The sequence below is a fragment of the Lolium rigidum genome, chromosome 4 (assembly GCF_022539505.1).
Source record: "Lolium rigidum isolate FL_2022 chromosome 4, APGP_CSIRO_Lrig_0.1, whole genome shotgun sequence".
Classification (NCBI taxonomy): domain Eukaryota; kingdom Viridiplantae; phylum Streptophyta; class Magnoliopsida; order Poales; family Poaceae; genus Lolium; species Lolium rigidum.
Window position 1 is genome coordinate 20721056 of NC_061511.1, and position 27337 is coordinate 20748392.

The following is a 27337-nucleotide window of genomic DNA, read 5'->3' on the forward strand; positions in this document are numbered from 1 at the left end:
TCGCCACAGTTGCCACGCGACTAGTATTTGAATTCTATGGCACATATGTACATGTGCCACAGAATTTTTGAAACTTCTGTGGCGCACTAGGTCAATATGCGCCACAGAATTTTCTTGAAAACTTCTGTGACGCACCATGCCAATATGCGCCACATATTTTTTTTTCAATTTAAAAAAAGTGGCGACCAGATCTAGATCTAGATCTCGATTTGGGGCCGCCGGAATTTCTCCGGCTTTTTTTCGGAATATCGCCGGAAGGTGAGTGGTTGGGTGGGTTAGGTTGGGTAGGGTGGGGTGGGGTGGGGTGGGTGGAGGAGGAGACCGTCCGGAGGAGGTGGTGGTGGTGGTGGAGGAGGCGGAGGAGGAGGTGGTGGTGGTGGTGGAGGAGGCCGGAGGAGGAGGAGGAGGTGGTGGTGGTGGCGGAGGAGGAGGAGGAGGTGATGGTGGTGGTGGCCGGAGAAGGTGGTGGTGGTGGTCGCCGGAGGAGGAGGAGAAGGTGGTGGTGGTGGTCGCCGGAGAAGAAGGGAGGAGGAGGAGGTGGTGGTGGAGAAGAAGGGATGAGGTGGTTGTGGTGGTGGGAGGAGAAAGAGGAGAAGTGGGGCATGTCCACATGGTGCGCCACGGAATTTTTTTTTTCGAATTTTCTATTTTGCAGCAAAAAATCTTTAAATTGCCTTATCTTTTTTACTCTTTTCTAATTTGGCGATTCAAAAAATTATCGAACCAGGCAAGCCCCTGTGAGTTCGGATGTAGAATTTTTATGGGAACATTTTGATATATTATGCGTTTTTTTTCGAGTTCGTACGCAATCAGGAATCTAGTTTGATGATTTTCCAACGCAATTTGGCAAAAAAAAGTCGAAACTCATGTTTGTTATTTTTCAGTGGTGCTAGATGATATAGTACATGGGCACCTCGAAGGATTTTATTTTTTGAATTTTCTATCTATTTCTTTTTTATTTTACAATGCTAAAAAAGGCGATCCACGAGAGGGGGGGGGGGGGGGGTGTGCGTGTGTGGAGTTGCGTGGGGAGAAAAAATCACGTCAACTTTCTGTGGCGCATATGCCTAGTGCGCCACAGAAAGATGAACTTCTGTGGCGCATATGCCCATATGCGACACACAATTTTGTTTTTCTGTGGCGCATGTGGGCATATGCGCCACATAATTTTAACTTGCTCTGCCGCACGTGGTAGATGCGCTACAGAATTCCCTTCGCCCATGTGCAGTGCTGGACCCCGCCGGTGCTCTATGGAGATTCTGTGGCGCATCCGTCCGCTGGTTGTTCAATCTCGGGGTTGTGGTTGAAAAACACTGACAGGTTGTTGAATCTTCCATGGAATCATTGCTGCAACGGTCCTCCTGTGCTGGCGTTCGCCATATCTGCTGCAGCTCGCCGGTGAGGACCTTGATTAGATACAGAGCTTGAAGCAACTATGGGTGGTGGCACTAGGTGGTTCTTATGGCCAGGAGCGGGTATAGCATGGATCGGAGCAGATGTGCCATGGACGACGGGGGTGGTTGCTGCAGGGCGTGTCCCCGGCGGTTATCGCGCCCAGCTTCGCCAGCGAGTCGCGGGACTGCACACACGAGGAGGAAGAAAGCTTCTCTTCAGGTATTTGCTACAATCGGGTGGTTTTTGCTGCCCGGCAGCAAAAGTGGGAATGTGTCTTACTTTCGACCGGATCCTACGGTCCTGGATGGTTTGATCGTACGGCTACGGACCCGAGGGCTAGGAGTTCTAATATCCTGGGGGATGCCCGGCAGTTTCCATTCTTTATCCTTTCAACTCGAACCCATTCGTTCGCATCAAAAGTATGAAGCAGAGAAGTTGATGGGGCCAGAACCGACAGCTTCAGCCCCGCTGGTGACCTGCAAGAGGAAGAAGAGGCCACACTTAACTCCGGCAACTTTGATGTGAAGAACAAGGCTACCTCCTTTCGCTGTATAATCCTTTCATCCTCTTCTTGGCCTTGTCTGAAATCTTCGCGGCAGGTTCCGGAGACGACAGCCTCCACCGATCCATCGAAGTTGTTAGCGAAGGCAGTAGCTCATCGTCCTCTTCCGGCAGAATCCTGGACCAGAACTTACCGTCGATGCCATGATGGGGCGTGAAGGCCGGCCGGCCGCCTCGTCGGGAGAGCCCATCGATCTCATGTCCCATCGAAGGACTGCACTCAGATATAGGCAATTTCTTGCTATTCTCCTCCCCTCCTACTCCCACGACTCCTCTCACGTGCTCTTCCCATGGGCCTTGGGACGTGGGACATGGCCTTCCACCGAGACCCTCGGGCGCCTCCAACGAACATTGTGCATCCCCATGGCGGCTGATTAGCTGTGGACTGACCCCAACCTACATGCTGATTTTTGTTAATGTTATGGTGATGACCGTAACTTTTTCCTTTTTTTTTGTGATGCAACCAATTGTGGTCGGGGATGCTCTGTGTTGGCACCACCTTTTTAGGATTTTGCTGTGGTAGGCAGGGATTTGTTACATTTTTTTATACAATCGTTTTGTGGTTTTGCTATATTAGTACAATTTTTGCCACGAAGTGTCCCGCGATGTCTCTGACGAGATCAGGCTTGCTACAATATTAAATTTTTTCCTACAATGTATCAGGCAAGTCCCCGACGAAGTCTTCGGCAAGCTCCATGCTTGATGGATTATTTTCCTTTGGTTTTTAGTCAATTTTTTTTATTTTTATTCAATAAAGAAAAAACGGAGTGTTTTTTTTCTACGATAGAGCAAAAGCGGGATTTAAGATGAAACAGAACATAGAAGCCAGTCTAACGGCCTAGAACAGTTTGATCCAACTGCTAGGACCCGGGGATGGAAAGTTTTCAGCCCGAAGGATTATCGGTGTTATATGTTGTTTCAAGTTTCTTAAGTCAGCTATGTAGTCTTTGGTCAATCTAATAATTTTGCATCATTGTTAAAAGACAAATAGTACAGAGTAATCACAGATGAAACCAACCTATTTAAAATGAAATAAAACAAAACAGTACACCAACAAATTAGTTCAGAAGTTTTTCATGTCAACGAATAAATGTACATCATTGTTAAAGTGCAACTAGTCCAGGAGCAGTATAAAAAGAGGGAAACCAATATATTAAAAACGAATAAACCAACTAATTAAGTCCACTGGCCCTTGCACTTTGTTTAATCCTCATGCATGCACCCCTGCATGCGGCCCGACTGAAATTCTAGGTCGCGCTGTTGGTGGCGAAGCAGACCTTCCTGACCTCGCCGGAAGCCCCAGTGAGAACGTCGATGCGGCCCATCTTCAACATGGCTCCTGCGAACCTAGCCATCCACGCGATGGGTTTTGCCGCGTTGTCGGCGACCATAGCCGCCGTGTCGTTGCGGCTCGTCAGCGTCTGGTCTGACGTGAACAGAACCTGCCTAGATGCCACGTTCTGGTAGAATGCATTGCTCAGCTTGTTCGGGTCCTGCGACACAAGGTTGTTGTTCACCAAGATCGATCCCCCGCCTTGCTGCGGGCACACGCTCCTCAGCACCGTCGCAAATGTGGCGTTCATGGTAGTATCGGCGGGGTACAACCTTGGTTTCACGAAGTTGCAGGATGTTTGGCCGAACGAGTGCGCGCCGGAGAGCGCCACAAGGTCGACGGCGTCAAGGCCCTTGTCGTTGAAGCTCTTGAGGAGATCCTCGAGCTGTGACGATGGCGAAGGCATGTGTTGGAACACCTCGCCGAAGACGGAGAAGAGACCATCACGGCGGCCGGAGGGCATGCCGAAGGTGAAGCCACCGGAGGCGGTGGTGGAGTCGCGCGCCGCGAAGGCGAGGATGTCAGCGCAGGAGACGACGCCCGGGCAGATGGCCTCTAGGGCGTCCTTGATCTTGTTCACGGCGTCGTATCCGCGCAGAGCGATTGCTTGCTTCTCAGTGCTCGGGTTGCTCGTGCTCCGGTCCAGCAGAATGGACGCATCACAACCCTGCAAAACTCCATTTGTAAATACTTTTGAAAAGCTATACTGGCCGGAAAAGTGGATTCGATTTCTGACAATTGCAAAGGAATTTCAGCATTTTAAACATGGCTACACTCTCTCGTACCCTGACGAAGCAGTCGTGGAAGAAGAGTCGGACAAATGCGGCGCCCATGGTGGGGTCGTTGCTCATCAGGCCCTGGACGACGCCCCTCACCTTGTCCTCGGCACCCGGGCATGATGTGTTGTAGAAATTGTAGCGAAGCCCGCTGGCCATCGAGACGGAGCTCAGTGCGGCGGCCATGAACGCCATAAGCAGCATAATCTTGGATGTCGTGGCCGTCGACATGTTTACGTACTATTCGTGTGTATGTTTAAGAAAAGAGACTTGCAAGGAATGTTTGATGGTGACAATGGTGTAGTTGCTACGACTATTTATAGATCAAGGATTGACAACACGAGAGGAATAAAAGACTTTAGCCGGACGGTCTGTTAGTTAAGAATGAATTGAATGATTAGGAGGTTACGTTACCATAAGTTCAGTTCAATTATTTGCAGCTAGACGTGTTGACATTGACGCATGATATGGTGGTACTTTTCCCTTGAGCTAGCATAGGGAAGTGAAACTAAATTAATCTGGCTGGTTATTTAGTTACTCCCTCCAATTTAAAACAAGTGTTAGTGGCTTAGTAGCTAATACAAATATAGTACTCCCTCCATTCCAGATTAATGGGCAAATACGTACTTCGAGTAACAAGTTTGATTACTAATTTGGTTAATAAAATATAAGATATATATCACAAAAATTATACTATTAGAAACATTTTTTGAATACGAATCCAATGGTATCATTTTTGTGGCATATATCTCATATTTTATTGACCAAATTTGTAGTCAAACTTGTTTCTTGAAGTGCGTAATAGCCCATTAATCTGGTATGGAGGGAATACGAAGCTTGTATTAAATCACCAACACTTACTCCCCCTGATCCAAAATAAGTGTTGGAGTATTATGGAAGGGAGGGAGTACATGATTTCAACTCTTGTGTATGCATGAAGCCCTGAAGAATATTTCAATGTGTATCCCATACTTCCGTCCGTTTCAAATTAGTTGTCGCTGATTTAGAAAAAATTAGTACTATGTCATCAACAACTAATTATAAAGAAGTAGGTTGATTGTTTTGTTAGTTTCCCTACCATGCATGTTATTTCTAACAAGATGAATATTTTAAATGCACGATGGCATCTCTGCATGCCTCGGTTTGGCTTGTACTACTCCTTATCACCAATAAGTGCACTTCTAATTTTGACGACCTAAATATACGCGTAAGACTAGTAAACTGAAACGGGGAAGTAACAAACAGTATAGAAGAAAATATGAATATATATGACATCATATTGTTATATTATGAACTTATTACATTTCCAGGCGGATCAAGTGATACCAATTTAATCTCATAAATACTGTAACATTTCTATATAATTAATTTGGTCACAATTTTAAATATTTGACTTAAAACAAAGCTAGAAGTAGTCTTGGTACCCCTTCTTAAAACATAGAAATTCACATAAATTCAGATCAAATACCATATTCTCCAGTTCTTTTCAAAACAACCATCCAATACTTCAAACAGTGACTCTACGCCTGGCCTGTAGCTGTGTACAGCGGTACTAAGATATCTTAGGCCGTGCATACAAGTAAGGCAGGCTCGCAGACTGGTAATAAGCACAATGAAGCAGACACGTAGTTTAAGAACTTGTTGTGGACTACACCAATTAGCACAATGAAGCGTCGTGAAGGAGTGAAAGGAGAAAAGGTGGCTACACCAATTAGTTCGGCGTTTTCCATTAAAGCTTTAACCATGATTTTTTCTTTGTCAGAACAGGGAGCAACGCCAAAGGTGATAACCTGGAGCAAACCCCCGGCTCGCCACTACAAACTAAACATAGATGCATGCTTTTTCCCTAATGGATTGGGTTCTACGGCAGCTATTATAAGAAATGATCATGGTGAGGTTATTGGTGGCGGGACTTGGCCATTGTTGAACATTTTAAGTCCAGCCTCTGCCGAAGCTATGGCTTTGAAGAATGGCATGTTGCTTCTGAAAAATATTGGTTGCTCTCCTGTAGTGGTGGAATCTGATAGCTTGGAGTTGATTTCAGCTTGCAATGGAGATATTGAACTTTGGAGTCCTTATTCAGCAATTCTGGCTGATTGCTTTCAGATTGCTCAAAGAATTGGAAGAATCTCTTTTCAGCATTGTCCCAGAGAAGCAAATAAAACGGCGCATAACCAAGCTAGATTAAGTTTTAATTCTAATAGTTTTTGTATTTGGGATAGTGACCCACCTCCATCTGTTTTGTCAGATGTTCTGAACGATGTAACTGTACTAAAATTTTAAAACAGCAAGTACCAGACGCACTCTTTTCCTTACCAGGGTACCGAAGGGGACTGAATGGTTTTTAATGAGGCGGCTTACTGACTTAATATATTGGTTATTTCAAAAGAAAAGAACTTGTTGTGGACTTTCTCATCCACTAATCAAGGCGTTGTTAGTTTGTTGACGCGAATGTCAACATAACGGTCGTTAGGAGACAAAATATATCAGTATCCTTCTCTATTCGATGTGATCAACTCAACCTCAACCCCAACACGTTTGTCTCCTCCACCGCCAATTAGGCTAGCTAGCTTTTGTTTAATACTGATAGATATTCAGTGGATCCTGCCCGCAAGGAGTTAGGGAAACGTTGGTCCCGGCTGTGCGATAGAGAGAGAGGACCGACGATCACTTATTGATGATCATTAATCTGGTTTGTGCACTAAGCGATAGAGAGCTATGCAATCACCCCCTGTGCACTAAGCGTATTTTTCTTGATCCTAAATCCAGTCCGTTTGTAAGCAGCTGGTTTGCTGCGAAGGAATAAAGAGGTACGGCTGCCCTAGCTACCGTTAGCTTAGGTGATTCCGGCCGGCCGTATCCTCAGTTAATTAGACCTCGCTGTTTTTTTTTTCCAAACGATCCACCAAGGATCGAATTTTCATTATCAGGGGAGATAACGAAAATACAGCAGTGTTCACGAACAGCAAAACAAAAGCGGAGGATCGCCGCCTAATGCTAGCGTTTTAGGGGGAATATTACAAACCAGCATACAGTTTTTAAAAGCTAACAGCATGAGCACCCCTGCCTACAGCCAAAAGGGGAAGATCTTGCTCAAAAAAAACAACTACAAGCATATATCCAAGAGCAGTCAAGCAGCAGCGTCATCATTTGCATCTTCTCCAGTTCTGTTATCCTCCAAACGCAGAAGATCGCCACGACCATCGTTTCCTGAAGATCTTACTCCATCCACCTCAGCCAGGCGCAAGAGCCCGTCTGCACCAGCACGAAGATCTGAAGCATCTTGTTCTCCATATAAACCTTCCCAGTATTTCATAAACACAGCAGCGTAGCTGGTTAGATCAAAGGGAGAACTAATCATCTTTTGCTCAAAGCAAGCTTTATTTCTAGTTTTCCAAATAGCCCAGCAAATAGCTGCTAAACCAGCCTATCACGGGTGTTGCGGCTGACTCGAAGCAAATTGGGGAAACCACCAAAAGAATTGTGAGAAACTCCCGGGCCGTGTGGGAGATTTAACAGCGATAGCCACTTGCACTCCAGGACAAATTTGGCTGCAGAACAGCCAAAAAAGAGATGTGAGATGGTTTCTTGCTCACTTGCAAAACTGGCAGTTGGGATTCCCAGACCAATTGCGTTTGAGGAGGTTGTCCTTAGTGGCTATTGCATTATGCCAAATTAACCAGAGCCAAATTTTGATTTTGAGAGGAATTTTGCTCTTCCACTGGATGCTTAAAGGATCTGTCTCTACCATTCCCACATATCTGTTTGTACACAGATTTCACGATAAAGCAGCCATTTTTTGACCATTTCCACCTAGGATAATCATTTTCCCGAGTCAAATTTGTTTGATTCATCAGCTGAAGCAATCCAGCCTCCTGAATGATGAGATCGAGAGTCAACCATCTTCTATAAGAGAATCTCCATCCCATAGCAGCAGCTCCAGCCACGAGTAATATTCTGTTCATTACAAATATCAAACAACACAGGGAACATATCCTTGAGAGGCCTTGTGCTGCACCAAGAATCTCCCCAAAAGCTGGTTAGCAATCCATTCCCAACATTCATTCTTCTGCCACAGAGATAAAGCTCCCTGACTTTCAACATATCAGACCAAAGTGGAGAATCTTCAGGCCTGCTTTTTTCAAAATAAATGCCTTTTCCTCTTAAATATTTCAATCTCATAAAATCCTGCCAAGGCCCTGTGTCATGCTCCAGCTTCCACCACCACTTACACATTAGACTAATGTTAAATTTGGCCAAATCTTTAACACCCAAACCACCTTTTTGTTTTGGTTTACAAATCCATCTCCATTTCACAAAGTGATATTTTCTTTTATCAGCACTACCAGCCCAAAAGAAGGATCTAATAGGCTTATCAATCTGCTCAATATTTGTTTTGTGCAAAAGCCTCAGGGACATCTGATACACTGCAGTGCTAGCCAAACAAGCATCTATTTTAACCAGTCTTCCTCCAATGGACATAGAGTTACCAATCCAGCCACACATTTTCTTCTTGGTTTTTTCCTCCAAGAATCTCATGTCAGACACTGAGGCCCTTCTAGCACAAACAGGAGTTCCCAAATATTTGATGGGCCAACTACCCATCTGGCATTTGAACAAATCAGCATAAAAGCTCTGTTTTATATTGTCATCTAAAATCATCATTGCTTCACTTTTATCAAAGTTAATTTTCAATCCGAGACATGGATTCAAAAATCTAAAGCAAGAGTTTCAAATTGATTGCTTGCTGAACATCATCTTGCAGCAATAAAATGGTGTCATCAGCATATTGTAAGATTGCCACCCCATTCTGTACCAGATTATCTGCCAGTCCTGTGATTAACCCATTGTCTTGAGCCAGATGAATCATTTTAGCCAAACTGTTAGCAGCCATGTTAAATAGGAAGGGGGCAAAAGGATCACCTTGCCTCACTCCCTTGTGGCTAGTAAAATATGGGCCCAATTTGTCATTAACCTTGACACTGAGGGTCCCACCAGCAACTGATTTTTTAATCCACTGCATCCAATTATCACTGAATCCTTTCTGCTTACAACAATCAAACAGAAATCCCCAATTTACTTTGTCATATGCTTTTTCAAAGTCAATTTTTAGGACTACACCCTGTTTCTTCCTGACTTTATCCTCTCTCAAAATTTCCTGAAGCAACATCACACCATCTGAGATGTACCTTCCCTTAATAAAAGCTGTCTGGCAGGGAAGTAAGAGCTTACTCATCACAGGAGATACTCTAACAGTCAAAGTTTTTGTCACAATCTTGAAAAAGACTTGCAACAAACAAATTGGCCTAAACTTTTGAATGACATCAGCATCAGCTGATTTTGGAATAAGGGTAATAACCCCATAATTAATTCCGTCCAAGCCAATTTTATGATCAAATAAATCATTAAAAACATGCGGGATATCAAATTTGACAATATCCCAGGCAATGTTGATAAAATTCGATGGGAAAACCATCAGGACCAGCTGCCTTGTTTTTCTCCATGTGATCAACAACATCTTTGATCTCTTCCAAAGTAAAACGTTTATCCAACTCAACACAGTCAAGAGTATTAAGTTTTTCTCTTTCTGTCCAAACATCATCTCTTAATCTAATCCCAGAGTCAGTAAAAGGCAGTAGCATGCTCCAACAGAGCAGCATCACCTTGGATAATTGTATCTCTGTTTTTCAAAGAGAAAATAGTTCTCTTCCTTTTACAACCATTGGCAGCTCTGTGAAAGAAAGCAGAATTGCTATCACCATGGAGGAGCCAATTCTCTCTAGATCTTTGTCTCCAGAAGGATTCTTCATTGTCCAAGACTGACAGCAAATCCTGCTGCAAAACACTTCTCCTTACCCTTTGTGATGGAGATAATGGAACATTCTCTTCCAGCTCCTCTAGTTCCCTCAATTCATTGGAAATATCTTTCTTCTTTTTAATATCTGCACCTCTCAGATTAGCTCCCCAACCTTTCAGAGCTTTCTTGACATTTTTTAGTTTCTTCATTAATCTGTCCAGACTGTCCTTGGCAAGTACTGGTTGCTCCCAACATCTTTTGACTCTATCAAGGAAATTATCCTCTTTGAGCCATCTTTTTTCAAATCTGAAATCTTTTTTCTTTACCATGATATCCAGTGTATCCAAAATCAAAGGATTATGATCAGATATATCTCTCACCAACTTGTGAACTGTTACAAGAGGAAAAAGTTCCTCCCAAGAACTACTCATCAGAAATCTATCTAACTTTTCCAAGGTGGGATCACAATGATTATTAGACCAAATATATTGACCACCAGCCATATGAATCTCTCTTAAGGCACAGGTATTAATGATGGAGTTGAAAATATCTGACCATTTGTTATGAGGCATGGGCTTATTTTTTTCATTGGAAAATCTCATGATATTGAAATCACTTCCAACCAGAATTGGTAGAGTTTGATTACTACAAATGTTACCAAGCTCCACCAGAAATTCCTCTTTGTCAGAGGCCTGAGCAGCTCCATAAATGATAATGAAGCACCATTTAACATTTAATTTGAGATCAAGCAAGGTAACTTTGATATGAAATTTTCCAACAGAAGTATCACAAATGGTAAACCTGGATAGCCTAAAACCACCCAGGATACCCCCACTCCTGCCAACAGAGCTGATCCATTTCCAATCAAAATCACCACCAGGGTCAATTCTTCTGAGAAAAGCAGAAGAATAATCTTTTTTAATAGTTTCCTGAAGACCAATAAAATCCAACTGTTGATCTTTTATCAAATCTGCCAAGAAGGCACTCATTCCTTTTTTTCCAACACCTCTGCAATTCAAGGAAGCACCTATCATAGATATTTTGGATTTTGTTTCCTTCTTCTGGTTCCAGCAATAATACCACACAGAGGGTGGTCATTACTTGCTTTCACCTGGGCAGCACTTGATTACACCTCGATGTTAGTGTATGGAAGAAACGATAACCTGCTGACGGGGTCGGGTGTATGTTATAGGGCTATGGAAAAGCTCCGTCGGTGGCAGTACAAGGATGAATACATATAGGATTGGAGTGCTACTCCATATCATATACACGTACATATATGAAACAAATACAAAACTATAATTTTAACAACCCACTTAATCACAACCTTGAAACGTTTAAACCTTGTCTGCCGATGCCTTTGTAGAACCCTCTACAACCTTTACTGGAAATAAACTTAATATCTAGTAGCTTATTGGCAATTCTCTCACGAACAGAGTGATAATCAATCTTAATATATTTTGTTATGACATTAAAACATGATTTGCTGACACTAGTACATATAAGGCCTTTTAATACTCCCATGGCACACTAGTATATTTTTTTAAAATAAATTAATAATTGCATCCTGCATAAAGATTATTATTACTAAACCAATAATGTTTATTTAAGTAATTGTTAAAAAATCAAAATAATAAAGAGTTGTACTACCATGGTCTAAGGGTTAATAGGATTGATATGGTAGTATTATCCTACATGGAAGCTCAGCCGGAAGGAACGAAGATGTTAAGTGTGCTAAGGGTAGAGTATTGTGAGGATGGGTGAGCATAGTGGGAAGTTTGACCATGAGTTTTATTTGATCTAATATTAATTGTAGTTAGAGTTAAAATGATCCATGTGAGAGGTTAAATTTTTTGAAAATTTTCTTTTTTCAAAAAATTTGAAGTTAACGGATGAGACGGCCTGGCCTGCGCCAAGGGTCTAGACGCCGACGGTCGGCGTATACAGGCTAGGCCGAGGGCCGGGTTTAGGCCGATGGCCTCACGTAGCTCTGCCGAGGTGGATCTTTTCCGGGGAGCTATGCCGAGGGTTGCCCTCGGCGTAGCCTATGCCGACGGCCCAATGTGGCTATGCCGAGGGTTTTCAGCGTTCGGCGTTTCGAGCCATTCCTGTAGTGTGTGTCTAGTAGAGTCTAGACCGACCGACGCACATAATTACACCTACTAATCGAATAGTGAGAGTAGTTATAGTTCTGAGAGTGATGATCTCCCGTGTACGAAATCATTAGGTTTTGTTGGGCATCAATCGGTTTCAGATTTCTAAAACTTGATGAAACATAATGAAGTCCAATCGTACGTACGGATCTCAAAGCATGAAACAAGATGAATCAAGGATACAAACATGTACGGGATGTCCTGTGCATGGGATGGGACATATATATGCATTTCTCTTCTAGTTGTTTTTTCTGCAGTTCTTCCTGATCTCGAAACGCGTGCCATCGGCAGGGAGCTTGCTGAGCTTGGCCATGGCATTCCCAAACTGCAGGAACCACTTGTTGGCGTTGGCCTCAAACGTTGCCATGACACCCCCGGCAACGCCGGTGGTGTCGTTGCGCAGCTCCCAGTCGGATCTGAAGAGCACCTTGTTCTGGAGGTTGGCGTGGTAATAGCTGTTGTCCAGCACGCCCCTCGCTGCCTTGGACGTGTCCACTCCTGTGTCGTCGTAGCCGGACGCGTTCCGGAAGGCGAGCTCCTTGTCGCGGATGTTGTTCGGCTCGATCGGGTCCTGCGTCCCCTGCAGCTTCTTCTGCTTCTCGACGTCATCGGTGAGTGCCTTGCTGTACTTGGGAACGATGGGCGTTGCGGTGGCGTTGTCGAGCCGGTCCTGGAAAGATGAGCGGTGGGCGACGCCGACGGCGTGCGCACCGGAGAGGGCGACGAGCTCTCGGGTGTTGAAGCCCTTAGCGGCGAAGTTGGCCTTGAGCTGGGTGATGTTGAAGGTGGAAGGAGGGAGGACGGCGTCGGCAGCGGCGGCCGAGGATTTGACGCCGTCCATGCGGCCCATCGTTACGTTGTAGTCGATCTTGCCGCGGCTGACGATGAAGGTCGCGTCGCGGGCGGCGAGGATGACGATGTCGGCGCAGGAGACATCCTCGCCTACCTTGGCCTTGATCTCGTCAATCACGGCGAAGCCGTCGAGGCCGATGTTGTTCTTCGCCGCCTTCTCCGTCTTGCTGCCGTCCAGGAGCACCGACCCGTCGCAACCCTGCAAGTGCGCACGTACGAAATTAGCAATTGAATTGGTGCATGGATGCATGCATGGACATGGGGCCGGGAAAGCTCTGATGGAGATGGTCATGGTCTGATTAATCACGTACTTGGACCCAGCAGTCATGGAAGAGCAGCCGGATGAGGGCGGGGCCGACGCCGGGGTTGTCCTGGATGGCCGTGGCCACTATCTTCCTAACGTTGTCCGCAACGGCGTCCTTGGTGCCGCCGCCGTGGGTCGCTACAGGCTTCCCGGCGAAGACGGCGAGCCCCAGGAAGAGAGACAACAGGATGGCGCGGGTACTGAGCTTCGTCGCCATTGTCGATCGATTTCGTGATAGATTTGTCAGATGGATTGTTGCGTACTTGCGTACGTATGTGTCCGGTTAGCTTGTGATCGAGTGGTATATATATAGCATGCACGCTGACGACGATTACGAACATGCAAGCTGCACTCTAGTAGCTTGCATGCACTTGGGCAATTATTTATGCTGCTGCTGCTGCTTGTGACTGAACCATTTGGCATCCGCGTACTAAATCGAACGAGTGAGAAATGCAGGCCATACATTCATGGGGTGCAGCACAACAACAGCTAGGCAGCTAGCTTAGCTTAATCTCTCTATAATCCGCTGAAACGCGTGGTCGTTACGCTAGACAAATCTTGATAAGTCAACGTACGCGCATGCAAGTTGGCACGAATTTGCCTATATATATATGTAAAATAAAGGGTACATCGATCTAGGTCAGTCCCAGCTCGCGCGCTACCCTGACGGCGTCGCTCCAGCAAGCTTCTCTCAGATGAACCAGACTATCGCCTGCTGCCGCGAGCCCACCGCATCATGAAAACTTCTGTTGTCGATCGTGCTTCCGCTTGCGGAGTGCAATTGGTTGAATTGTGCGCCGCTCAAGGGTGATTATATACTCACATGCCGTAGCATTAGAATCCGGCCGGAATGATACGACCATAATTAGCAAGACAATGACAAGATCTATTTTATGATTGAGACCTTTTCGAAAACGAAAACACCTCAGCAACCATTTGCCCGAGGCTGGTACTGTCCTACACGTGCGCGCGGCTTGTGATCATGATCATGCTCCGCACGACGGAGCAATCCGTACGTCTAACAATTTATGCAACTCCATTGAGCTAGGGTAACATGCTTAACCGAACTATCATTGTCATTGCACGTCTTCTTGTGAACGAGTCCGACAGGCCCATGAAGTTTGTGTTTTCCTTTTGTTGTGTACGTAAAACAGTTAAATTTTAAGCGGGATGAGATCACCAGTAGCTAGAAAACTGGTACTCTCTCTTTAGTTTCACTTGTGTTATAAATCAAAACTAAAGGTCCTCCACCTGGCCTGCGGGCACGCGCTGAGACGAAGGACTTTAAGTCCCGGTTAATTTGTAACACGAAACCTAGACTAAATGCCTTCATGTATATTTTTTGATTCAACTTTTTAACTCTTTTTTCACTTCCTCCTTTTTCTATTTTTCAGAATTTCTATTATTTGAGTTATTTGACTAGTTTAGTATCTAACTACACTTAATCTCTAGTCAAATTACTTACTCGTGGTGAAACTTTTCGATCCGTCACGCATACTCAAACTACTCCAGCACAAACACGTTTAATTTCCGAGTTCCTTCCGTCTCGCTTCCAAGTACTTTGCGCACACGTTAGCAAATATTTATTTTAATAAAAAAGTAATGAATTAATAATAATAATCTTGAATAAATAAATATAAAAATTATCTTTTTTGCAAAACCTGAAATCTGATTTTTCTCATATTTCTCTTTGAAAGTTTGACAATATAAAAGATGTCAAAACCGGTCTTTGCCAGGTGAAATCGGTTGTAACTTTTCGCGTAGATAGATTTTTATATATTAAACATTTTTTCGAGTTTGTATGTAAAAGTTATTGCCATCTTAGCGAAAATACATTTTTTTGCCAAATAAATCAACATTCATGTTTGTTATTTTTTATAATAACTAGATCATCTCACCTACCTATGTCTATAAGGATTTTAAAATTTCACTTTTCTATCATTTTCATTTGTATTTTATAAAATTTAAAAAGGCGTTCCACGGAGGGAGGGGTATGTGGAGCAAAAACAAACCTAGAAAGTCTCTAGTCCCGGTTGATGTCCCCAACTAAAAGTAAAAGATAGACCTTTAGTTTTGGTTGGTATCTTCAACCGGAACTAAAATTCAAAATGATACTAAAACCGTGGGACGTCCTAGCCGTTTGAATCGTATTAGTTACGGTTCTAAAGCGGCCAAAACTAATGCTCCGGACAGCTCTGAACTAAAAAAACATTTTTGTACTAGTGGATATTTAAACAATTCATCGTTCTATCGCATCCCGCTAATCCTGTTTATCCCATAGAAAATTCCAATAGTTCTGTACGGGTTGAGTGGGACAAGACCAGCTATCCTAGGACAGCCCACGCGTCTCTCACTGTCAACACCCGGATTTTTAAGTCCAGATGCCTATTATGCCATACATCGCAATCCCAGGAATATTGTTGTTGCGAGACATAATAGTTGAATATCATAGAGTCATCATTTATTACAACACATAATCGTCTTACAAAGGTAGATCACATGATCCAATATTACAATAGTAGTTGATCTATCGATCAACGAACATCACAAATAGCGGAAGCGAAGTAGTAGTGGCTATCTAATCCACAGGCCAACGCTTGACGTCAGGAGCGGTCCTAGTTGTCGTAGACGTCCCGCTGTCCATCTTCCTCGTACTGCTGTTCACCTTCATAGTCCGGCCATTTGAATAGCCGGGGACAAAGCCATGAGTACTTTTAAAGTACTCGCAAACTAATACTAGTGTAAGCACCATCAATTATAGTAAGGGGATACTAAGCTCTAGGTTTATTTGCATAAAGCCAAGTTTATTTCATAAACATTTAGAAAAGACTCTTCATTTGCTAAACTAACTCAAGTGGGAACATTAGTGTCATTCCCACAACTCTGTTGTGATTCAATTCAAAATTCACCATTCACCTTTCAAGTCATAAGTCACATGTCACATTTTTGAAAATGGTCTGATGACAGAACAGTATGGCCTTTCCAACCGTCCATAACCGTGGACGCGGCTATTCGAATAGTTCTACACTCTGCAGAGGTCGTACACTTGTGCCACAACATTTGCAATAATCCGTCAGGGTTAACTGGCCCTGATTTATCATACTCCGTATGCGGACCACCAACCATAACCTTTCACTTACATACTCTAGTATAGGCACCTCTCCCCATGAGTTTGGCCTCCCGGTGAAAACCGCAGTCAACCCGGGAACTGCACAGGGCTTGGGCCGGACATTCACCTCATTTCACGTCATTTCTCATCAGTTCCTTTTGTTGTAGAGGCAGCCTTCAGCCTAACCCCGATGACGCTTGTTCAGAGGGAACCCATACTAAAGCACATAAATTTCTAGTTAAGCCCTTACCCATATTGGGTATTGTGGGGGTACTTGCAAAATTGGAATGGTATCGCATCCGAACCCAACCATCGGTTTTTGTAAAATTCACCAAGTCATTCACAAGTCATATTCACCTTCAAAATCTTTCAATAGAATGAATCATCATTCCAAGGTTTTCAAAGTCATTTCATTTCACAAGTTCCCATCTAGAGTAGTCCATATTATTTGTTTAGCACTAGCAACTAGTCATGAGAGGTGCTAACTAGCTTGTCTTGCTCTAGGCTAACTTTGATGCTCTTGTTCTACTCTATATCTAAACCAAGTGAATCATAAATCAAAAAGTAACTTTGATAAATAAAATCAAGTAAAGCTTGTAAAGTAAAAACTTTGGGATAGGTTCATAAAGTAAAATGTAATGATGCCTTGCTCTGGTAGAGCTTTGCACCCTGATGGTTAGCAAGTTCATTAGCTTGCCTTGAGTGGTGATGTGATCAAAGTTTTCTTCTTCTTCCTCTTGGTAGAATACCTCTTCCTCCTGATAGTCTCCGGTACTAGCGTCTATAAACGAATACGAGAATACAATCACCAAACAACACTTAAGTAAACTTAATTAGCCTTAATGGCCCACACAAATGATCTAGCATCACTACTTAACATTTATTCACACATTAAGCTAGGGTTTCCTTATTTAATAATAGGAGAGTAATTTCCTCTTATTGAACATTGAAGTTAGGGTTTCTCTTTGGTTTGGAGGAATAATTTCCTCTTATTGAATTCTTCTTAAGATTTAATCTTTTAAAATAACCAGGGGTGATCACATGTTGACCAAGGTCAACACTTCACACTTAGTATTTGAGAAAAGTGATTTAAATGAGATTCATCATCTCATGTGTTTTAAATAACCTTTGCAATTTAAATACTATGTTGATTTAAATTCTACAAGTGAGCAAGTATGAGCCTAAGCATATAAAGGTCAACACATTACTTCATATCACTTGTGAGAATGATTTAAATGAGGTGCTACACCTCATAGATTTAAATTCCTAAAATTTGAAATAGTTTAAATGGGCTAGTATTGACTACATAGCCAATATTCTGCTTCTAGCCCATGATCATATACAGAACATATATCATATTTTTACATAAACAATTATAGTATTTGAAAAGTGAATTTTGAGAGTTGGAATCAACTCAAAAGCATTTATGGTTAATTTTTAATAATTGTTTAAAGTTTGAAAAGTTACTGCCTTGTTATTTTTACTATTCAAATTATACAACATATTTTGATTTGAATCCAGTGGGACTAGTTAGAGCATTTCATAAGCTTTCTGGAACATTTTGAATCACTAAAATTGGATATGTATATTTGAAACTATTTAACTTCTAGTACAGCACCAGTATGCAGTTTACAGAAAAAGAATAAAACGGAATTCAAATTTCAAACGAGGGCGGGAAGAAGTTGGGCCGGCCCAGCGGCGGCCTGGGCCACACGTGCATGGGGCATGCACGTCGGGTGCAGGCGACACACGAACCTCGCGATTCTGCAACCTTGCGGGGGCTCTAACTTTCACCTCGGAGCTCGGATTGAGGCGTGGTTTGTTGCGTTGGAAAGCTATTTCCAAGGGCTACAACTTTTCTGTAGGTGTCGGGGGCTATGGTGATGAAATTCTGGGCGGTTTTGAGGGATGCCGCCGGTGAGCTTGTTGACGCCGGTGAGCTGCGAGGAGGGCGAGAGGGAGGTGCTAGGAGGAAGGGGACGATGTTGTGGGATGGTGTGGTGCTGTACCAAGCGAGGAGGGGGGTTTATATAGGCTCCAGGGGTGGGAGGCGTGCCATGGCCGGCATGATGGCCATGTCGCCGGGCGCGTGGCTACAGGGTGTTCTGAGCCGAACGGTCATGTCTAGGAGGTAGCTGGGTCCTTGGTGAGGTGACGTGAGAAAGGATAGGGCAGGGGAACGTCTCAGTCGATGGGGACGGGCGTGTACTTTGATGTGCCCAAGTTGGTGTCCTTGCACATGGATGGCATGGTAGGGCTGATGTTGGGCTTGGGAAAGGTACTGGCGTGCGTGATGGAGTGTGGGAATGCTTGCTGACAAGGTGAATGAGAGAGGGGAGAGCCAGAGAGATGAGTGGCATGGTGGTGTCCTTTGGCTCGGCATGATGAAGTTCTTGATCATTGCACCTATTTTAGCAGGGCTGCAGTGCATAGGATGATGCAGGGATGGTACCAGTAGGTTGATGATCACCAATTTAAAGTGGTGGAGGCTAAAAACCAGAGGATAAAAGCATGTGTTGTAATTCGAAACTATGCTCGCCATGTGTTCGATGAAATGGCCGCATGAAGAAAATGTTGGAATTTTGGAATTCTTTTTGGTGGAGTTTATTTATATAATTAAAGAGAAAGAATGGTGGTGGTGGTGTCCATTTTGGTGAAGATTTGCAAAGTTTCAAAAACTGGATCATCTTCTCTTTAATTCAAAGTCTCCACTTGGCAATTCTCTACTGGTCAACCTGGTCAACTTCAGCAGGAATGGTCAACATGAAAGTTGTTGACCTTGACATGGTCTTGGATGACATGGTCATAGTTGACTAAGTTTGGTTTGAGAGTTGAGAAAAACAGAGTGGTAAAGTGGGGAACATTTTATAAAGTGACAAAATGACCATTGTCACATGTATGTTGATTTTGAGTTTTGCTTCGATTTGTTTTTGGTTTCTTTGATGCAATTGTGTTTATTTATCATATATAAACATTCTACAAGCAAGGGTTCAAGCAATTGTGGCCTTGTTTGAAGATTTGCAAAATTGGGTTATGTGTATGTGAGTGAATTTTGGGAGTTTTCTCCCTATTTGATTTCTTTCCCTTTAATTTGACTTTGGTTGACTCTAATGGGGTTCTTATGAGTTTAGAAACATTTTAAGAGCATTGAAACTAAATCAAAGGGTCTTGTTCAAAGATTTGCAAATTTGGCCTTAATACATAAGAGATGAGGTGTCAAATTTTCATAAACTTGTACTAGGGTTGTTCTTGCCTTACTTGGACATGGGTTAGGGTCCATTTAGTGTTATAATAGGTTTAGAGATGGTTTCCCACCATTTGGTCAAGGTTTAGAGACCTAGGTCAATGTTTGGTGAAATGCCTATGTGTCACATATGCTTTTATGCATATGTGGTATTTTATTTTTAATTTGACTTGGTTTGACCCAATTGGTTTTGTTGAGTGTTAAAATGGTATATATGAGTGATCCCACCATTCACCACAAGTCCTAGGGTCAATATTCTTAGTTTCCCAAATTTGCTATTTTACTCTCATATGCCTCTATGGCATTTTTGGTTTCTTTTTAATTTCTTTGGAAACCACTTGAATTTGGTTTGATAAGTACTAGGTAAGGTGTGTGAAGGTTTTCCAAACCTCTAAACAAAGTGGAAAGTTCTAGGGTAAAGATTTATAATTTTAGCCATAGGCACATATGCCTTTTTCTTATTTAATTTCCTTTTATTTTATTTTAACTAGGATGGTGATAAGAGGGGTGAGGTTTAGGGTTTAAGATCACTTCAAATACTAATAACAAGCAATCATAGCAATAACACAAGAATTAAGCAAGATCACTATGTATCATACTCTATTTAATAAAAAGTTTTTGTTGGTTCCAAAATTTGGAACTAGTGAAATTCATTTGTTTTATTTTGAAATTCTTGGGATGTTACAAACCCTTCCCCCTTAAACAAATCTCGTCCCGAGATTTTAAGAAAAGTTAGGTTCCTAAGAGAGATTGAACATTTTATTAACAGGAAGACATACTTGGCATGTTCTGGGATGCTTCCTGAGCTTCGATGGCGATCATGTGGTTAAGGCGGCCGTTGTTGTTGTTACTGGTTCCTTACTGCTCGCGAAGCGACGCCGTTCGTCGGGCAGGTGCAGCGGTGTTGGCGGCAATCTTGGCAAGCTTCTTGGGGCACTCATTGGAGTAGTGGCCCACAACTCCACATTCATAGCAGTTGATCGTGGATTTGTCCTTCGGGGTGACGGGGATGGCATTGCTTCCAGTCTTCGGGCCAGTGTTGGTGTTGTTGTTGTTCCCGTTGTTGTTGTTGTTGCTATTGTGGTTGTTGTTGTTGTGATGGTTGTTGTTGTTGTTATCTCCGGGCTTCGGGGGTCCTCCGTTGTTGTTGTTGTTGTTGTTGGGGCGATAACTCTGAGCAGGGGGCTTGTTGTATCTTGGGGTGAATCCTCCAGAGTGGTTGTTGCGGTGCTTCTGGGTATGGTGGGGTCCACTTTGGTTCATCATCCTTCGCTTGCGGTTCTCATTGGCCTGATGCAGCTTTCCTTCCATCTGTATGGCTGAGTCCACGAGGGCTTCGAGGTCAGCGAACGGAATATTCACTAACACGGCTTGCATCTCGTCATGCGATCCGTTCGAAATCTTTCCTTCCTCTTCTCGTTGGTGTCGGTCTCATCCGGGCGTACCTTGACAGAGTGAGAAACCCGTCGCGGTATTCCACCACGGACATCCTTCCTTGTTTGAGTTCACGGAACTCGTCTCTCATTTTCTTGATCGGTCCTTGGGGCACATGGTACTTGCTAAACTTCAGCTTGAAGTCTTCCCAGTGTCATCATCCGTCCCGCATTCATTGCACGGGCACTTGTCCACCAGGCTCGGGCAGGTCCCGACAGGTAGTGGGTGGCAAACGAGTACTTTTCTGCGGCTTCAACTCCCGCAACTTCAAGGTTGTTCTCCATGGTCCGGAGCCGCTCATCGGCATCAAGGGGCTCTTCAGTCTTGTTGAATACCGGAGGGTTGGTGTGCTGAAAGTTCTTCAGTTTTGATCCTGGGTGATCATTGTTTCCGTGGCCTTGATTGTTTTGAGCTATCTGTTGCAGTGCAGCAAGGTTTGCTTGGCGTTCAGCTCTCTCGACTTCTCGATCTGCCATCATTGTCTGCAACAGTTGCATCATGGCATCCTGGGTGGTGTTGCGGGTTGGTGGGGCCATCTGAACATTGAGGTAGATGATAAGATAAGAGGGAAATTTCTATGGTTGGTTTTGTTAAAAAAATTTAAAAGTTCACAAATTGAAATTTTGAGTAGTGTTGCAGGGGTAATACCGACAACACTTTTTCATTCATACCAAGCATCACATATTACAAATCTAACACACCGTTGGTTTGAAGAACCATTCATCGCTCTACGATACAAGGGGACCCTGATACAACTCACACCTACTTAAGTGCTAGGGTGATACTACTCTTTAGGGTGGATTCTTCGTCTTCACGGGTGATGTGCTTGGCGAGAGGCTAGGGCGTTGTCCAAATCTCTGCGGGTTTTGTACTGCCTGAAGTCCTGCGGTGCTTCGTAGGGGTTCATCTTGGGTTGTGGTGGGGGCATGGTCATCGATCTTCCCATGGAATCATGTCTTGGGTAGTAGATGAAGCGAGTGTTCTTGATCTTGTTCTCATTTTGTCCGCACAGACGGAAAATTGCTTCTTGCATAGCTCTTACTAGTCCTTCCTTCCAAGTGTTTCCCGTTACAGAAAACCAGATGGTTTCCCATGCCGGGGCATCAAGCTTCCTTCGTAGATCAGTAGAAACGTCCCACTGAGGTGGTTCTCCTAACTGAGCCTTGAGGGGTATTCCGAAGAATTCGGGATACGGGTGACCTAGGTATTACACTAGTTGCTTCAAATCTTTTTCGAACCGCAGTTCTCCTCCGTGACCAAGCTGATAGAACTCCCATTGGTACTCCATCTGTGAGCAATGAGGATGAGTAAGTTAATGAAGTGATCACGTGTGCCAAATTTTAGGTACAATTATAAAGAAAAGTAGAGCATGGATTTATTCTTTCGAAAAGATCTTAAGATAAGGGTGAGAATAAGTTTTCAGAAATATTCACTTCCTTTGTTTTGAAACTAAGTATTTCGGACGTCCATTCTAACTAGGGTCTCCTAAGGTCAAACAATGGCTCTGATACCAACTTGTCAACACCCGGATTTTTAAGTCCAGATGCCTATTATGCCATACATCGCAATCCCAGGAATATTGTTGTTGCGAGACATAATAGTTGAATATCATAGAGTCATCATTTATTACAACACATAATCGTCTTACAAAGGTAGATCACATGATCCAATATTACAATAGTAGTTGATCTATCGATCAACGAACATCACAAATAGCGGAAGCGAAGTAGTAGTGGCTATCTAATCCACGAGCCAACGCTTGACGTCGGGAGCGGTCCTAGTTGTCGTAGACGTCCCGCCGTCCATCTTCCTCGTACCTGCTTGTTCACCTTCATAGTCCGGCCATTTGAATAGCCAGGGACAAAGCCATGAGTACTTTTAAAGTACTCGCAAACTAATACTAGTGTAAGCACCATCAATTATAGTAAGGGGATACTAAGCTCTAGGTTTATTTTCATAAAGCCAAGTTTATTTCATAAACATTTAGAAAAGACTCTTCATTTGCTAAACTAACTCAAGTGGGAACATTAGTGTCATTCCCACAACTCGTTGTGATTCAATTCAAAATTCACCATTCACCTTTCAAGTCATAAGTCACATGTCACATTTTTGAAAATGGTCCGATGACTGAACAAGTATGGCCTTTCCAACCGTCCATAACCGTGGACGCGGCTATTCGAATAGTTCTACACTCTGCAGAGGTCGTACACTTGTGCCACAACATTTGCAATAATCCGTCGTGGTTAATCGGCCTCGATTTATCATACTCCGTATGCGGACCACCAACCATAACCTTTCACTTACATACTCTAGTATAGGCACCTCTCCCCATGAGTTTGGCCTCCCGGTGAAAACCGCAGTCAACCCGGAACCGCACTGTGGCTTGGGCCGGACATTCACCTCATTTCGCGTCATTTCTCATCGGTTCCTTTTGTTGTAGAGGCAGCCTTCAACTTAACCCCGATGACGCTTGTTCGTAGGGAACCCATACTAAAGCACATAAATTTCTAGTTAAGCCCTTACCCATATTGGGTATTGTGGGGGTACTTGCAAAATTGGAATGGTATCGCATCCGAACCCAACCATCAGTTTTTGTAAAATTCACCAAGTCATATTCACCTTCAAAATCTTTCAATAGAATGAATCATCATTCCAAGGTTTTCAAAGTCATTTCATTTCACAAGTTCCCATCTAGAGTAGTCCATATTATTTGTTTAGCACTAGCAACTAGTCATGAGAGGTGCTAACTAGCTTGTCTTGCTCTAGGCTAACTTTGATGCTCTTGTTCTACTCTATATCTAAACCAAGTGAATCATAAATCAAAAAGTAACTTTGATAAATAAAATCAAGTAAAGCTTGTAAAGTAAAAACTTTGGGATAGGTTCATAAAGTAAAATGTAATGATGCCTTGCTCTGGTAGAGCTTTGCACCCTGATGGTTAGCAAGTTCATTAGCTTGCCTTGAGTGGTGATGTGATCAAAGTTTTCTTCTTCTTCCTCTTGGTAGAATACCTCTTCCTCCCGATAGTCTCCGTACTAGCGTCTATAAACGAATACGAGAATACAATCACCAAACAACACTTAAGTAAACTTAATTAGCCTTAATGGCCCACACAAATGATCTAGCATCACTACTTAACATTTATTCACACATTAAGCTAGGGTTTCCTTATTTAATAATAGGAGAATAATTTCCTCTTATTGAACATTGAAGTTAGGGTTTCTCTTTGGTTTGGAGGAATAATTTCCTCTTATTGAATTCTTCTTAAGATTTAATCTTTTAAAATAACCAGGGGTGATCACATGTTGACCAAGGTCAACACTTCACACTTAGTATTTGAGAAAAGTGATTTAAATGAGATTCATCATCTCATGTGTTTTAAATAACCTTTGCAATTTAAATACTATGTTGATTTAAATTCTACAAGTGAGCAAGTATGAGCCTAAGCATATAAAGGTCAACACATTACTTCATATCACTTGTGAGAATGATTTAAATGAGGTGCTACACCTCATAGATTTAAATTCCTAAAATTTGAAATAGTTTAAATGGGCTAGTATTGACTACATAGCCAATATTCTGCTTCTAGCCCATGATCATATACAGAACATATATCATATTTTTACATAAACAATTATAGTATTTGAAAAGTGAATTTTGAGAGTTGGAATCAACTCAAAAGCATTTATGGTTAATTTTTAATAATTGTTTAAAGTTTGAAAAGTTACTGCCTTGTTATTTTTACTATTCAAATTATACAACATATTTTGATTTGAATCCAGTGGGACTAGTTAGAGCATTTCATAAGCTTTCTGGAACATTTTGAATCACTAAAATTGGATATGTATATTTGAAACTATTTAACTTCTAGTACAGCACCAGTATGCAGTTTACAGAAAAAGAATAAAACGGAATTCAAATTTCAAACGAGGGCGGGAAGAAGTTGGGCCGGCCCAGCGGCGGCCTGGGCCACACGTGCATGGGGCATGCACGTCGGGTGCAGGCGACACACGAACCTCGCGATTCTGCAACCTTGCGGGGGCTCTAACTTTCACCTCGGAGCTCGGATTGAGGCGTGGTTTGTTGCGTTGGAAAGCTATTTCCAAGGGCTACAACTTTTCTGTAGGTGTCGGGGGCTATGGTGATGAAATTCTGGGCGGTTTTGAGGGATGCCGCCGGTGAGCTTGTTGACGCCGGTGAGCTGCGAGGAGGGCGAGAGGGAGGTGCTAGGAGGAAGGGGAGGATGTTGTGGGATGGTGTGGTGCTGTCCCAAGCGAGGAGGGGGGTTTATATAGGCTCCAGGGGTGGGAGGCGTGCCATGGCCGGCATGATGGCCATGTCGCCGGGCGCGTGGCTACAGGGTGTTCTGAGCCGAACGGTCATGTCTAGGAGGTAGCTGGGTCCTTGGTGAGGTGACGTGAGAAAGGATAGGGCAGGGGAACGTCTCAGTCGATGGGGACGGGCGTGTACTTTGATGTGCCCAAGTTGGTGTCCTTGCACATGGATGGCATGGTAGGGCTGATGTTGGGCTTGGGAAAGGTACTGGCGTGCGTGATGGAGTGTGGGAATGCTTGCTGACAAGGTGAATGAGAGAGGGGAGAGCCAGAGAGATGAGTGGCATGGTGGTGTCCTTTGGCTCGGCATGATGAAGTTCTTGATCATTGCACCTATTTTAGCAGGGCTGCAGTGCATAGGATGATGCAGGGATGATACCAGTAGGTTGATGATCACCAATTTAAAGTGGTGGAGGCTAAAAACCAGAGGATAAAAGCATGTGTTGTAATTCTGAAACTATGCCTGCCATGTGTTCGATGAAATGGCCGCATGAAGAAAATGTTGGAATTTTGGAATTCTTTTTGGTGGAGTTTATTTATATAATTAAAGATAAAGAATGGTGGTGGTGGTGTCCATTTTGGTGAAGATTTGCAAAGTTTCAAAAAGTGGATCATCTTCTCTTTAATTCAAAGTCTCCACTTGGCAATTCTCTACTGGTCAACCTGGTCAACTTCAGCAGGAATGGTCAACATGAAAGTTGTTGACCTTGACATGGTCTTGGATGACATGGTCATAGTTGACTAAGTTTGGTTTGAGAGTTGAGAAAAACAGAGTGGTAAAGTGGGGAACATTTTATAAAGTGACAAAATGACCATTGTCACATGTATGTTGATTTTGAGTTTTGCTTCGATTTGTTTTTGGTTTCTTTGATGCAATTGTGTTTATTTATCATATATAAACATTCTACAAGCAAGGGGTCAAGCAATTGTGGCCTTGTTTGAAGATTTGCAAAATTGGGTTATGTGTATGTGAGTGAATTTTGGGAGTTTTCTCCCTATTTGATTTCTTTCCCTTTAATTTGACTTTGGTTGACTCTAATGGGGTTCTTATGAGTTTAGAAACATTTTAAGAGCATTGAAACTAAATCAAAGGGTCTTGTTCAAAGATTTGCAAATTTGGCCTTAATACATAAGAGATGAGGTGTCAAATTTTCATAAACTTGTACTAGGGTTGTTCTTGCCTTACTTGGACATGGGTTAGGGTCCATTTAGTGTTATAATAGGTTTAGAGATGGTTTCCCACCATTTGGTCAAGGTTTAGAGACCTAGGTCAATGTTTGGTGAAATGCCTATGTGTCACATATGCTTTTATGCATATGTGGTATTTTATTTTTAATTTGACTTGGTTTGACCCAATTGGTTTTGTTGAGTGTTAAAATGGTATAGATGAGTGATCCCACCATTCACCACAAGTCCTAGGGTCAATATTCTTAGTTTCCCAAATTTGCTATTTTACTCTCATATGCCTCTATGGCATTTTTGGTTTCTTTTTAATTTCTTTGGAAACCACTTGAATTTGGTTTGATAAGTACTAGGTAAGGTGTGTGAAGGTTTTCCAAACCTCTAAACAAAGTGGAAAGTTCTAGGGTAAAGATTTATAATTTTAGCCATAGGCACATATGCCTTTTTCTTATTTAATTTCCTTTTATTTTATTTTAACTAGGATGGTGATAAGAGGGGTGAGGTTTAGGGTTTAAGATCACTTCAAATACTAATAACAAGCAATCATAGCAATAACACAAGAATTAAGAAAGATCACTATGTATCATACTCTATTTAATAAAAAGTTTTTGTTGGTTCCAAAATTTGGAACTAGTGAAATTCATTTGTTTTATTTTGAAATTCTTGGGATGTTACACTCACTTCCTCAGTTCCTCTCGAGTGAACCCCAGCCCGTGCTTTCCGACTCGTTCCTCTCCAGCCAACCTTTGGCTGCCGCCACCGTCTTAGAGCATCTCTGGCCATGTCTCCGGGAAAGTCCCTAGGACCTTTTTTTTCATCCGGATAGACGAAAACAGTCCAGTTACGCCCCAGCATCTCGTTTT

At 42.9% G+C, this 27337-nt stretch overlaps 2 protein-coding genes across 2 annotated transcripts; both read right to left on the reverse strand.

Moving 5' to 3' along the window:
• Window positions 1-3203: 3203 nt before the first annotated feature.
• LOC124707733 (peroxidase P7-like) lies at window positions 3204-4296 on the reverse strand. Its single transcript, XM_047239411.1, has 2 exons — window positions 4075-4296; window positions 3204-3956 (listed from the first exon to the last, which is right to left on the reverse strand). Exons 1-2 carry the CDS (start codon window positions 4294-4296, stop codon window positions 3204-3206), a joined length of 975 nt encoding a protein of 324 aa, XP_047095367.1.
• Window positions 4297-12253: 7957 nt separating this feature from the next.
• Window positions 12254-13388, reverse strand: LOC124706830 (cationic peroxidase 1-like). Its single transcript, XM_047238499.1, has 2 exons — window positions 13179-13388; window positions 12254-13066 (listed from the first exon to the last, which is right to left on the reverse strand). Exons 1-2 carry the CDS (start codon window positions 13386-13388, stop codon window positions 12254-12256), a joined length of 1023 nt encoding a protein of 340 aa, XP_047094455.1.
• Between the last annotated feature and the right edge of the window lie 13949 nt (window positions 13389-27337).

What these genes read in the sequence shown, in the direction of transcription:
- LOC124707733 (XM_047239411.1), bottom strand. Translation starts at nt 4,296, where the DNA reads ATGTCGACGGCCACGACATCCAAGATTATGCTGCTTATGGCGTTCATG. An exon ending in TCCACGACTGCTTCGTCAGG is followed by an intron (nt 3,957 to 4,074) that starts GTACGAGAGAGT and finishes GGAGTTTTGCAG; the next exon opens with GGTTGTGATGCGTCCATTCT.
- LOC124706830 (XM_047238499.1), bottom strand. Translation starts at nt 13,388, where the DNA reads ATGGCGACGAAGCTCAGTACCCGCGCCATCCTGTTGTCTCTCTTCCTG. An exon ending in TCCATGACTGCTGGGTCCAA is followed by an intron (nt 13,067 to 13,178) that starts GTACGTGATTAA and finishes GCGCACTTGCAG; the next exon opens with GGTTGCGACGGGTCGGTGCT.